The following is a 14,135-nucleotide window of genomic DNA, read 5'->3' as shown; positions in this document are numbered from 1 at the left end:
GTTGTAAATTGTTTTTCTAACAACAAGACGCTTAGTGGGATCCCATTTTATGAAACAATTATTAATTTTAGATGATAGGTCTATGGCAAGGTTAAGAGATGGCCGCTCAAAATTAATACCGAAGCAAACGTAATAGTGATCTGAGAATTTCGAGATCTCCCCAACCTTAAATGAAGCTAAGTTATTAAAAATGGAATGATCGACCAGCACATAATCGATGACACTAGAACCTTTTCGAGAATTGAAGGTGAATTTGCCAACATCTCTATCGGAACTAAGACGACCATTGGCAATTAACATATTAACAGATTAACAAAAATCAACGAGTCTTTTACCGAAATTGTTAAGTATCACATCCTCAGAGCATCTGCTATAGAGCTGTGTTTCATCACAAGATTTCACGGAAGAATCTGAAATTAACAACGTTGTTCTCAGTTAACTGATCAGAGCATGAGCTTGTTCGACTGTTTAGATCACCACAAACTACAATATTTCCAATTTTTTGATATTCTAAAAATATTAGTTCAAGTTCAATTAATATATCAAAATCAACAAGATTGTGAAACGAGCTATATTCGGGTGGAATATAAACAAAAATAATATACAAATCATCAGAGGTATTTGCTAGAGTTGTACCTTGAAGTTTGACAACACACAAACCTCATGGTTTCTTTAGTACCACTGAAATAAGTTTTTCTACACCATGTTTAAAGAACACCGCGATGCCGCCACATATCACACTTCGCTTTCCCAAATGTAGTTCACGACCACGATTGACAAAAAATCCAGGAGAAAAACCAGACAACGAAACTTCATCATTTTCTTTAAGCCATGTTTCAGATAAAAGTAAAATGTCGAATTTATTGACAGCTGCAAGGAAGGAGTTATCGTCAGCTAAAGACTTCAGACCATTAACATTCCATACTGCGAAAGATAATTCATTGGATGCGTTCTAGATATACTATTCGGATTCACAGGGAAGATTATCATCACGAGAAACTACTCCCATGTTGGATTGGACGTTGGATTCGCGAATGGCCTCAGAAATTCCTCTAGAGTCCTAAGCATTTACAAAAAAGAATCAGCTCTTAGAAACAGGTGTTGAGGTTGACGAAGGACACGAGTTATGGGAAGGGGTAGCCACAAGACGAGAAGTATGAACCGGATCAGATCTACCATCACGTCTTGAAGTGCTCGATTCGAATGTACGAGATACACGAACATTAGGAACTGGCGTAGCGCTGTCCGGAACAGTTTCAGCTGGTGCTACTTGTGCAATAAAAGCCTTCAACTCGGATTCAGACTGGATGGAGATGATCCTGTTTTGTAAGGGTTTAGCATGATTCCATGAAACATTATTTTGAGATTTTACAAAAACGATAAGCAAAGCTCTAGTTTAGGCTTAGGGCTCTGAACATGTTCCTTTGGGCTTAATAGTAGCTTAAGGGGGTGGCTCTGCAGTGAGCTAAACTCTTGCTCGCTAACCTGAAGGTCCAGGGTTCAATCCTGCATAGGTCGAGATAATACGTATTTTTCGACCCGGTTTCCCCATCAGTGATACAGGTAAGAGGGGCTGGCGTGGAAAAAGCGTCTAGTGCTTTGCACGTTAAAGATCCCTAACAGTTGGACATCGAAAAGAGTAGGCTAATGCCACTGTCCTGAGAAAGGTATGACGTAAAACTCCATTCATTTTATTTCATTAGCAGGGGAGCAAGGTCAGGTTTATTTTCGCACAAATTGTTTGTAATGCTTAGTGTGTAGACATGGATAATATGAATGTAGGCCTTCAACTCTTTCTTCACTCATTTTGTAGAGCAACCTAAATGATGTCCAAAATCACTGCTTAAGAAAATCAGATCCTTTGCTCTCCGATATTAAGAAGTTGAAGAGTCATTTTTGTCTAGTTGCATGACATAAACCAGGAATGACTATAACTATATATTTTTATTAAAAAGGCATTTCTTTTGATTTAAATGATGTTCATTTTCAATTACCAATGTACAAAATTGAAAAATATTACTGAATATTAACTGTAATCTTAAAACAAAATTAACTGATAGTGATCAGGCATATCTGCAGGAGTACAAGGCTATTTGTATAAATCGTCTTCTTGATCACATTGTCAGATTTCATTAACTAACAAAATTAATTCAAAATAATATACAAAAGTCACAATAAATAATAATAAACCATAAACCAATACAATAACATATGTGCTCATGTTTAATTGTAAATATTTGGTAAAATCAAACGACTAGCCTATGTCTTAGCAAAGTAAAAACATTTTTGAATTTTTTCTATTATTTTTAAGAGAGTTGGATTAGCATCCTCAAAATAGTACGGTTAATCTTTGCTTTCATAAAAATTTACAAGAACCTTAAAGGGGCATTCCCCAATCCCCCACGCCACTGGTCATGTGTTCCTTATTGACATTGTGCCTAATATAAGTGTGCCCTAAAAAGTGTGCCTAAATGAATATGTGCTTAATTGAAGGTGTGTCTAAATCGCTGTGCTTATATGATATGTGCCTATATGATATGTGCCTATATGATATGTGCCCAAATGAACGTGCTCCTTAAAGAAGTGTACCTAAAGTACTGTGTCTAACTGTCTTGTGCTTTAAGTATTTATGCCTTCATGACAGTGAACTCAATTTTCAGTGAAAATTTGTGATTGGTTGAAATATCTCGGAGGCAAATGAATGTGCTTCCTTTCAATCTAAACTTACAAAAAGATATATTTTTATCAACATAATCTTAAAGACATTCTAAGACTTACAGTAGGCCTACTATTTTGAAGCTGATACTACGATTCACTTAAAAAATATACAAAAAAATCAAAATCAGACAATAAGCATGCCTGTCTGTGTCACAAGTTAGTGTGGAAAATGATTTATTCCATTGCAATAATTTTGAGAGAATACTGAATTTAAGCCCTTTATTTTCTAAATTATTTTTCGATTAATTTTCCTAAAATATTCCCCCTGAGACCTAGGTCTAGTCTAGATGGACCTGGCCTGAGATTTCACAATCATAAAATATAAAAGCGGAATGGATTTTCTTTTTTTTAAAGAATAAATATTCAACATTAATTTATTTGGTGGTATCTCAATGAGCTGTTGCTATAACCAAAGATAATATAATCAAATTTAACATTATGTTATCAGGCATAATTTTGTTGAATATGTTTATTGACATTCGTCCATTGGTTGACCTACTTCTTCATTTTCCATTTCCTGGGAACTTAAAGGCGATGATCGCCAGCTGAAGTCTGGAACTGTAGACCTATGAGTCTATCCTATTGGCCTGCGTAAATTAGTAAAACAGAAAGGGACCAACCTTCGTCTAATAATCGCTAGTCACACAAAGAAAATCATAATTTCGACTTACATAACAACGTGTATCATGTTGATAAATATTTGAACTTCTTGAAAATATTATTATTTGAATTAATTAAGAAAATGTTCATTCATAACTTACTTCTTATGCCATCAATAAATTTGACAATAAAATTTATGCCGAAACCGGAAATAAAGCGTGAACGTAGAACTTCGCGCATGCGTGCCAAGCATAAATCGTAATTTGACCATAGTCTAACCATAGAACTGTATAGATTCTATGGACTAATCTCCGCTCGCCTTCAAGCGTAACGTCACGTGACTTAATAGGCGAATCGCCAACTAGAACGTTAGCCCCACCTATTAAGTCACGTGACGTATACGCTTGACGACGAGCAGAGGTCAGACAAAAATGTCTTAAGATAGCTGTAAGACTTTTTTGAACTTCAAACCCTCTCAAGCCCGGTGTTGACTCGACCATTTTTAGTATAGAGACAAGCTAAATGAAATGTTTTGTGAAAGGGTAAATTCAATCTTGTATCAATATAACTTATCGTATGGTTATTTTAATAGCTTCATGGTAGCTATAAAATACAGGTATGTGTGAAATGTGAACATTATGTGACGGAATTTCTTTACTGATATAAACATGATCTATAAGTGTCCCACCTTCAGTAGTGTAGTGCTGAACAAGTTGTTGAAAACCAAATTTTTGAAAACAATTTAGTATAGACAAATGGCCCTCCAAGATATTTTGGTTGAAATCCCCCATAATAACATAGTCTGAACCAGATTATTGTAATTCAACTAATAATCTTTCTAACATTGGGAGAAATAAATCTATTCGATAAACGGGTGATCTATAGATAACAATTACGTTAATATTTTTATCCAAAATATTTAAAGCAATGTGTTCTATATTTAAAACTCCCAATTTTAAAATGTTGACATTTTGTTTTGCTTATAATATACTCCTACTCCTCCGTGCCCCTTTTCTTTCAAAAATTTGAAATCTCTAGTGTCATCATAGCTGTTGCTTCGAGGATGGTGGTGAAGACGGAAACCATTTAACTTTAGTTTTGCTGGAGTTATTGAATTATTTAGTCATGTTTCTGTGAAACAAATGATATCACCTTCTAGCATTTTCCTGTGTTTCTGTAAATCCTCTATATGAATAGATAAACCCTGAACATTGTGTAAAATTATATTAGTATCAGTTGATATGGTCTCGTTTTCGGGTTTTAAAAAAGTATCCATTGCTCCTAATGCCGATTCAATTTTTTCATCACAATATATGTTTTTTTCCGTAAAATCTTGTGTTGTAAGACCCTGTAATGTTTTAACTCTTTAAATCTACAGATTTTTATCACATTTTTTCTAAACATTTAACATTTTTATGCCTATTTACACAAATTCAATTCAAAACCACCCATGTCACATATCGTTGAAAAGAGAAAATTGAGTAGATCCTGAATATACAAACCATATTGCTAGGAGTTAATTACACTGTAAGTTAGAACCTTCAGTCGAAAAAAACCCAATATTTTTAAAACATATTTTAATTGATTATTGTCATATATCATTGAAAAGATAATCAAAAGGGAATTACAAAATTGAAAAAAAATAATTTTGTGTTTATTAGAAGAGGTCATACAGTCGTCCAAAGTTGTCAAAAATGTTAATTTTTGAATGGCTATTAAACCGGAAGTTAATATTTTTCAACCAATATGAGTACACCTGTTGATAGCTGAGGTCAAGAACATCCTACAGTGAAATTTTCAAGGTCATCGAAGGTCAAGGTCACATGGTGTGGCCTTTTGAATTTTCAAAAAATTCAAATTCGAAATTCAAAATTCTGTTCCACCAAACTGTAGACAAGGTTACAAGGTTTTAATAGACACCAAAATCATAAAAATGGGATGAAAAATGGAGGACTAATTAATTTTTTGCTAAAATGGGTCAGTCCGAGGCGACGGCTTATGCATCACTTCCGGTTTGGATTTTTTTCTGCTAAGTACATTCTAATTATGACTGACAGACAATATATATGGTTTTTGCCAACATTTGAAATTTACACCGGAAGTGGGGGTGACAGGCGTGATTTAAAAAAACCGGAAGTTCTCACGCAAAAACCGGAAGTGATAGAAAAATTTTGATTGTATAAATTTATTTGTATGGACATTCTGTATATGTCCTGTGAATTTCAGATCAATCGGATAATTAGCGGCTGAGTTAGAAATTTTGAGCTTTTTTGAAAATTTTGGATTCAAATTATTTTGACAAAAATATTTAAAAATTGATTTTTTTTTAGCCTCACCAGATACGTCTTATAAGAATGAACGTATTAAAGAAAATTTCAGGTAAATCGTTCATAAATAAGCCCTACAGACTTGATGCAAAATACTCCGGTTTCGCAAAAATTGAGTTTTAGATATTCATTTTTGATTCCAGGTCATTTAAAAACAATTATGCTATACCATTTTCGATTTTGTCTAGGGACGTTTCCAAAAAAAAAAAAATAAATAAATAATCATAACGAAAACAAAGCGTGGCAAATCTATAGGCGAATTCCGTCTTCATTGCCCATTGTACAAAATGTAGAACGAAATACTCCAATCATTTCATTTGCTAGTGGAATAAAACTTGCCATCACCCGAAATACCGCATACAAGACAAAGCGGATCAAAGACAAACCCGGACGAATAAATTTTATTATGGACAGCACTCAATTTTATTATGGACAGCACTCGCACTAACGTTAAAGACACGTTGTTGTGACATTTTTGTCTGACCTCTGCTCGTCGTCAAGCGTATACGTCACGTGACTTAATAGGTGGGGCTAACGTTCTAGTTGGCGATTCGCCTATTAAGTCACGTGACGTTACGCTTGAAGGCGAGCGGAGATTAGTCCATAGAATCTATACAGTTCTATGGTTGGACTATGGTCAAATTACGATTTATGCTTGGCACGCATGCGCGAAGTTCTACGCTCACGCTTTATTTCCGGTTTCGGCATAAATTTTATTGTCAAATTTATTGATGGCATAAGAAGTAAGTTATGAATGAACATTTTCTTAATTAATTCAAATAATAATATTTTCAAGAAGTTCAAATATTTATCAACATGATACACGTTGTTATGTAAGTCGAAATTATGATTTTCTTTGTGTGACTAGCGATTATTAGACGAAGGTTGGTCCCTTTCTGTTTTACTAATTTACGCAGGCCAATAGGATAGACTCATAGGTCTACAGTTCCAGACTTCAGCTGGCGATCATCGCCTTTAAGTTCCCAGAAAAATGGAAAATGAAGAAGTAGGTCAACCAATGGACGAATGTCAATAAACATATTCAACAAAATTATGCCTGATAACATAATGTTAAATTTGATTATATTATCTTTGGTTATAGCAACAGCTCATTGAGATACCACCAAATAAATTAATGTTGAATATTTATTCTTTAAAAAAAAGAAAATCCATTCCGCTTTTATATTTTATGATTGTGAAATCTCAGGCCAGGTCCATCTAGACTAGACCTAGGTCTCAGGGGGAATATTTTAGGAAAATTAATCGAAAAATAATTTAGAAAATAAAGGGCTTAAATTCAGTATTCTCTCAAAATTATTGCAATGGAATAAATCATTTTCCACACTAACTTGTGACACAGACAGGCATGCTTATTGTCTGATTTTGATTTTTTTGTATATTTTTTAAGTGAATCGTAGTATCAGCTTCAAAATAGTAGGCCTACTGTAAGTCTTAGAATGTCTTTAAGATTATGTTGATAAAAATATATCTTTTTGTAAGTTTAGATTGAAAAGAAGCACATTCATTTGCCTCCGAGATATTTCAACCAATCACAAATTTTGACTGAAAATTGAGTTCACTGTCATGAAGGCATAAATACTTAAAGCACAATACAGTTAGACACAGTACTTTAGGTACACTTCTTTAAGGAGCACGTTCATTTGGGCACACTTATATTAGGCGCAATGTCAATAAGGAACACATGACCAGTGGCGTGGGGGATTGGGGAATGCCCCTTTAAGGTTCATGTAAATTTTTATGAAAGCAAAGATTAACCGTACTATTTTGAGGATGCTAATCCAACTCTCTTAAAAATAATAGAAAAAATTCAAAAATGTTTTTACTTTGCTAAGACATAGGCTAGTCGTTTGATTTTTACCAAATATTTACAATTAAACATGAGCACATATGTTATTGTATTGGTTTATGGTTTATTATTATGTATTGTGACTTTTGTATATTATTTTGAATTAATTTTGTTAGTTAATGAAATCTGACAATGTGATCAAGAAGACGATTTATACAAATAGCCTTGTACTCCTGCAGATATGCCTGATCACTATCAGTTAATTTTGTTTTAAGATTACAGTTAATATTCAGTAATATTTTTCAATTTTGTACATTGGTAATTGAAAATGAACATCATTTAAATCAAAAGAAATGCCTTTTTAATAAAAATATATAGTTATGAGTTATTTTTAGAATAGAGTTTCATCAATAAAAAATTAAGAGTTTTATTACATTTATAATTGTAAGTTGTATGCTGAAGTTGAATTAACCTGACATTTCCTCATGACCCGATGTGACCCTACTTCTCCACAAACGCACGTAGAGAATCTAATAATAAATTGTACAGTAAAATCTAATCCACCAACCAATGATATAGTATGGTATCAATCTAATGGTGATATTGTACCAAATCAATTTGTGGTTAATTCTGGAGCTAATAGAAGAGATTTAGTTATTAATGATATCAATCGTAGCAAGTCAGATAATTATACCTGTACATCAAGATTAGATCTACATCCTACAATTGGTGATATTTTACCACAGACTCACAGTCAATCTTATATCATAAATGTTCATTGTGAGTCAATTACCATTAACTATTACTCTTTCCATTTGACTAATGCAAATTCGTCTGGCGATTATATCTTAATAAAGTTCATTACCTCATCACCAAAATATTGAGCGTAGTAATTTTAATCAACTTCGTTATTTATTGACGTCAATGTAGCAAATAGACGGTCTGCTATGTAAACAATCATGTTTCACGGCCCTATTTACATTTTTACTTAATCATTAGATAAATATATTCTCATGTTTAAAAATCTCTAATATCAGTTCAATTTTCATAAAACAGGTCTTATACCATTGTTTATTTCAGATTTTGATGATATAGTAATAACCACCAACCAAACTAAACTAAATGATGATGTCTTTATTAGATGTACTGTTGATAGTAACCCACCAGCTTCTATCAAATGGTTTAAAGATGGTGATGTAGAATTACACACAACAAATTCAAATATCTACTTTATATCATCAACATCCTGTTTAGACACTGGAAATTATTCCTGTTTAGCTACAAACCCTTTTTATACAAATCAGAAAACTAAATCATCGGAACTGTTTGTACACTGTAAGTATATATTAATTTACCGCCTGTATGTTTATATAGGTTCACTATGTTTATTAATATTTACTGTTTGTATATTTATGTAGGTTCACCACGATTAGATGCAAGAGAAGATCACAGACTAAAAGTATCTGGTAATATTGGAGAAACAGTTGAATTAACAGCAGATATTATTTCCTATCCTGGTGCTAATTTTCAATGGTTTTATAAAGATAGTTGCAGTGATATAATGATTGGGAATTAAGAACCATATTTGGTTATCAACAATCAAACATTTATAAACAGTTATAGATCTGTGTTAAGAATAAATATAACATCAAATGATGTCAAAAGACGTTCCTAATCAACCTCCTCATGTGTGCAACTCCTTTCTTAAGATTAAATTCGCCAATAAGGGCTTAAATGCTATCAATATCAGCGATTTATAAACAGTTAAAGATCTGTGTTAAGAATAAATATAACATCAAAGGAGATGTACAGACAGTATTATTTAAATATTACCAATGATGATGGACTGAGTAATAGTTTACAGTTTCAACTTATATCTGAGAGTAAGTTTAGTACTTTAGTACAGTTCAAATTAATTATTCGTTTGTGATAAACAGGTTGTAATAGTAAAATGTAAAATAGTAAATGTAGGGAAACTTGAACTCGTGATTTACTGTCATAGTAACTATTTCAATTTATCTTTCAGCTGTCCCTGATAGTCCACAAGGCATAACTTTAATAAGTAAGACTACAGATACAATTTGTATTGAATGGACACCAGGATTTAATGGTGGAGCATTATGGAGTTTTATAGTTCAACATTCTACTGATGATAAAACATGGGTCAATTCGTCCACAATTCCAGATGGTAGCAATAATGGTCGAGTTGACTATTGTATAGAAGGATTAGAACCAGATACTAGTTATTATATAAGAGTGATAGCTAGTAATAAATATGGTGAAAGTCTAATCAGTACCTTGTTCGAAAGAGGACACCCAAAAACAGCACCGAGACAAGGTAATGTATCTGAATTATATTTAATTCAGGAAATGAGATATGCATGTGATCAAATATAAATATGTTGTCTGAACCAAATATATTGACATATTGATATACCTAATATCCAGAAGTAACCATATATAACAGTGTGTAATTCGAATATTTGTTAAGTTAAAACTATTACGGCCCGATACAATGTCTATTTCCTTGTATAGCTGTATTTCTTACAGGGTCTGGATTTACTAATGATTACAACAGTGGATATAACAGTGGAATTGGTGCTGGTATTGGAATAGGATTAAGTTTAGCTATAGCTCTAGTAGTGATGGTTATTATGTCAATATATATCTACAGATATTGGACAGGTATATCTTGAACAATGTTCATCAAAATATAATATTGAACATACAGTGTGTTGATCTTGAATGAGTCTTTACCCGTAACCGTGACGGGTGCATCTTGTGCACAATCCGCCGTCGAAACGCCTCTGTTTTCAGGTTGGATATCTATGTCATTTTTCGCCTTGTTACTTGATGTTCTAGTCCCCATTTCATTTATGACTAATGGCATAGATATAGCTGAAAATCATGTCGGTTATTATTTATATTTTAGGGAAAAGACAAAAATCTGACCAAACGTAAGTCATTAAAATTATTAATACGATAGACATTATGCATCATAACAGTCTTACAGTTACACCATGAACATTACTCATTCTCAGGAGAAATGGATGAATGCCAATGGAATTCGACGCAATTGAATTTTTTAAGACTTTAAAAATTTGCATTTTGAAAGCTGAAACTGATTAGCACTTTAGCTTATTATAATTATCAATATTTATGTAGGTATGACAGTTTTAATACGAGAACAAGGGCTGGTAAGAATTTTTCACATCCTATCATATAATATCATTATTGAGAAAAGAACAAAACAAATATAATATCTCTTGTAAATACTCTTTTAACACGATGGATGCCATCTAACCTTTCACTGAAGCCTTATTACCTTGATTGACGTCGTATACTCAATTGTTTATTTATTTAAAAGGCGATACATTTCATGTGGGATATTGATAGAAGCTGATTTCGCTGCCTGAAAATTAAAAATTCAAATTAAGCAAATATATTTTATACAGACATCACTTCATCAGGATTCGCTCGCTTCAGTGAAAACTACAAATACCGGAATAAAGAATAATTCCTTGATTTGATAATCTGATTATCCGACGGAAAGTTTGGCAAAACTTTAATGATCGGCTATTTTGGTATTAGCGGGATCCGACATTTGACAGAGACCCTTAACGAAGTGAAAAGTTCACATTAATTTCTAACAATTGTTCGAGAATTTAGTATGGTGTAGAATATCTGCTACCTGAAGGGTTAGAGGCTGATTCATTTCAAAGGCTCGCGAAGAGTAAGTTATTTAAGCAATTTGTTATATTTTCATTAGTGTGTACTGTGTAATATCAGACTAAAACACTTTGGTGAAAATTTTTCGTGTTTGATGACTTTGTTCTTTTAATAGTTTAAAAAAAAGTTGTCAGAACACTTAAGTTATTATAATCTATAGATGATACTCAAACTTACCAAGAACTGGACACAATACCTAATACAAACTCACCACAAACTAACGACATGGTACACTATAACAATACAGAAGTGAATCAGAGGAGAAGAGGTGAATATGTTACACCATATTATGCTAATCTGAGGTCACAAACTAGAGGTAAGCATAACTCTTCTGATCGTATAACACTATTATAAGTGAAGTGAATTATAACATCATGATTTTAGCGACGTGCGAAAAAAGAGGTTTTAAGTAGAAATGTTTTACCTTAAATTGTACAGACCACATTCGGTATGAAGTACAGTAGTATTGTTCATTAAGTTTTGAAGTAGTTTAATCAATAAGCGAACTGATTACAATTCCAATTTTTTATTTCTGTATTTTACAGTTTACTCCGGGATTTCAAATAACAAATAATTACTTCAAGAATAGATACATTTAGTATTTTAAAATAAATAATATTATATTTAGTATTATATGATAAATTATATTACAACTGGATAACAGATAATTACTTCAAGATATATTTAGTATTTTACTATAAATTATATTGCAACTGGGTAAGAGATAATTACTTCAAGATATATTTATTATCTTATAATGAATAATATTACAACTTGGTAACAGATAATTACTTCACGAAACATGATAAAATAGCATTTACATGTAGTAGTTTAAAATAAATAACCGCATAAGCTAACATGGTTTATAGTATATGTTATAGTGTATGTTGTACATTGTTTATTGAATATTTTTATTTTATTTTATGTTATTTGTTATATACAAAAAAAGGTAAAATAACATATTAGTTATACTAATAATAAAAATATAATTTTGCTCTTTAGAGGTTGGTTAGTAGATTCTAGAGAAGATGACCTTTGCTAACTGGATTTCTAATAAAGATGTTTAATTAATTTTTTTTGTAATTATTTTATATATGTTATTATTGTAATAAAACATCCTATAAGTTTTGTAAGACTAACCAAGGTATTTTTGTTTGATATTGCTGGGAGATGTAAAAATGTTCTCCAGTATATATAGAGGAGAAAACAAGATTCACAATATTTCACCAACATTCTGCAAACATCTGACTTGTCATGTGATGCCAACTTGAGGTCATGTGATCGACAAATTGGAAGACATGTAGATTTGAAACACTCATTACAGATTTCGAAATTTATAAAGATTAAAGGGGGAATATTTTATGCAAAAACACTATTTCTCTATGTCATCTATTTTGCTGTCCATTTCCCGCTCATTTTGTCCAACTACACTGTAAAAAAAATTTCCTTCCATTAACAGAAAAAATTCCGGCAGCTGATTTACCAGAATTTAAATTTTGCCTTCAGTTATATAACAGAATTTCTTGTAAAATATTTGCTTTAAATAACAGAAATATTTTACTACAAAATCTGTTAAATTACAGAATGACTAATAATATTTCCTGTAATTAACAGAAAATAGGAAGGATATTCTGGTAAATCAGCTGCGGGAATTTTTCTAATATTTCCTGTAATTTAACAGAAAAATAGGAAGAATATTCTGGTAAATCTGCTGCCGGAATTTTTCCTTCCAGTTCTGTAAAAAAACAGAATTTTAAAAAGGATATTCTGGTAATAAATCTGTTGCCAGAAATCATTTTCATTTTACTGTAAAAAAACAAAACATTTCAACTTTATGTGTTTATTGGTATTATTTGTGCATTTAAAATAATCAGAGAAAATGATGTTAACTAAACCTTTAATTATACATACAACTGAAAATGTGGGCGTATAAAAACAATCTCTTGCATAAAACAAATGATGAACTTGAAATACATACTCATCACTAATAACATCTATAACATTCTGATAACTAATGACATCTTTTAATGATATTCTCATAAGTAATGACATCTTCATAACGTTCGTATTTAACTAATTTGGATTTAACTAATGTCTTTTTTTTATTTATGTTGACACTCTTTTCTCCACATTGCCCATATTTTATTAATATTGACAGAACCTGTGGTCCAGTAATTCTACTACTTCACTTTTTTTAGTGTTCCATAAGGTTATAAGACTCCATCATCCAGCAATACTGTTTATGCAACTCTAATCATTATTATAAGGCCTAATTGTTTTTGATGTGCACAGTTAATTGTTGCTCGTTCGAAAGTCAGGTCAACTCTCATAATGCTCCGTAACTTTTAGCTGGTAAATAATGGCAGAAACTCTAAAGGAAGGGAAAAGGTGACATACCTGAAAAGATAAATTTAAAATGAGAAAATATTTGTTGTGCTAATGTACTGCAGTAGTGTAGTAATAGTAGGGCACTGGATCTTTTAGTTCAATAAATCCAATTCGCCCTCGTTTATGAATTTTGTAATGCCTCGCCCACGTAGTGGGTCCTAACATTGAGTGTAAACGGTTAAGGTTTATTGACAAGAATATTAATGACAGAATTCTCATTCCTTATATTCTTGTACTCTGGTGCAATCATAACCGAAAAAGGCTGTAAGTACAAAAAAAAAGCGAGGACGTACAAAAACAGAAAAAGAAATTATAAATTAAAAATAATAAAATAGTAAAGGCATAAGAAAGTGGATGGAATTTAAGATCATGATGCAATGACACACTGTCACTTATCATGGATGGCCGTACAACATAATTTCTTAAAAGCAGATTGCACAGTTTGACATTCCAGACATCGATAAGACATTGCAAATGTTATTAATAGTAGGTACAAACATTTTATATAGTGTCACATGTGCAAAGTTGGTGGGAAAACTGACTTGAGGAATCTATGCATAATTGGC

At 32.0% G+C, this 14,135-nt stretch overlaps 2 protein-coding genes across 2 annotated transcripts in view; both read left to right on the top strand.

The window, feature by feature from the left end:
* Nucleotides 1-7,937: 7,937 nt before the first annotated feature.
* LOTGIDRAFT_158038 (hypothetical protein) lies at nucleotides 7,938-9,028 on the top strand (the record flags this gene model as incomplete). Its single annotated transcript, XM_009051075.1, has 3 exons — nucleotides 7,938-8,232; nucleotides 8,533-8,787; nucleotides 8,871-9,028. The coding sequence occupies 3 exons, from the start codon at nucleotides 7,938-7,940 to the stop codon at nucleotides 9,026-9,028; spliced, it is 708 nt and encodes a 235-aa protein (XP_009049323.1).
* Nucleotides 9,029-9,256: 228 nt separating this feature from the next.
* The window catches only part of LOTGIDRAFT_158037 (hypothetical protein), a gene marked incomplete at both ends in the record, with an annotated part of 7,789 nt that continues 2,910 nt past the window's right edge, over nucleotides 9,257-14,135 (top strand). Inside the window, 6 exons of the mRNA XM_009051074.1 lie at nucleotides 9,257-9,335; nucleotides 9,479-9,790; nucleotides 10,003-10,137; nucleotides 10,385-10,409; nucleotides 10,618-10,649; nucleotides 11,342-11,497. Of these exons, the coding sequence (XP_009049322.1) occupies nucleotides 9,257-9,335; nucleotides 9,479-9,790; nucleotides 10,003-10,137; nucleotides 10,385-10,409; nucleotides 10,618-10,649; nucleotides 11,342-11,497 (739 nt within the window). The remainder of the gene's footprint in view (nucleotides 9,336-9,478; nucleotides 9,791-10,002; nucleotides 10,138-10,384; nucleotides 10,410-10,617; nucleotides 10,650-11,341; nucleotides 11,498-14,135) is intronic.

The sequence above is a fragment of the Lottia gigantea genome (assembly GCF_000327385.1).
Source record: "Lottia gigantea unplaced genomic scaffold LOTGIsca_16, whole genome shotgun sequence".
NCBI classification, from domain to species: domain Eukaryota; kingdom Metazoa; phylum Mollusca; class Gastropoda; family Lottiidae; genus Lottia; species Lottia gigantea.
This window is presented reverse-complemented; position numbering and strand designations above follow the sequence as displayed.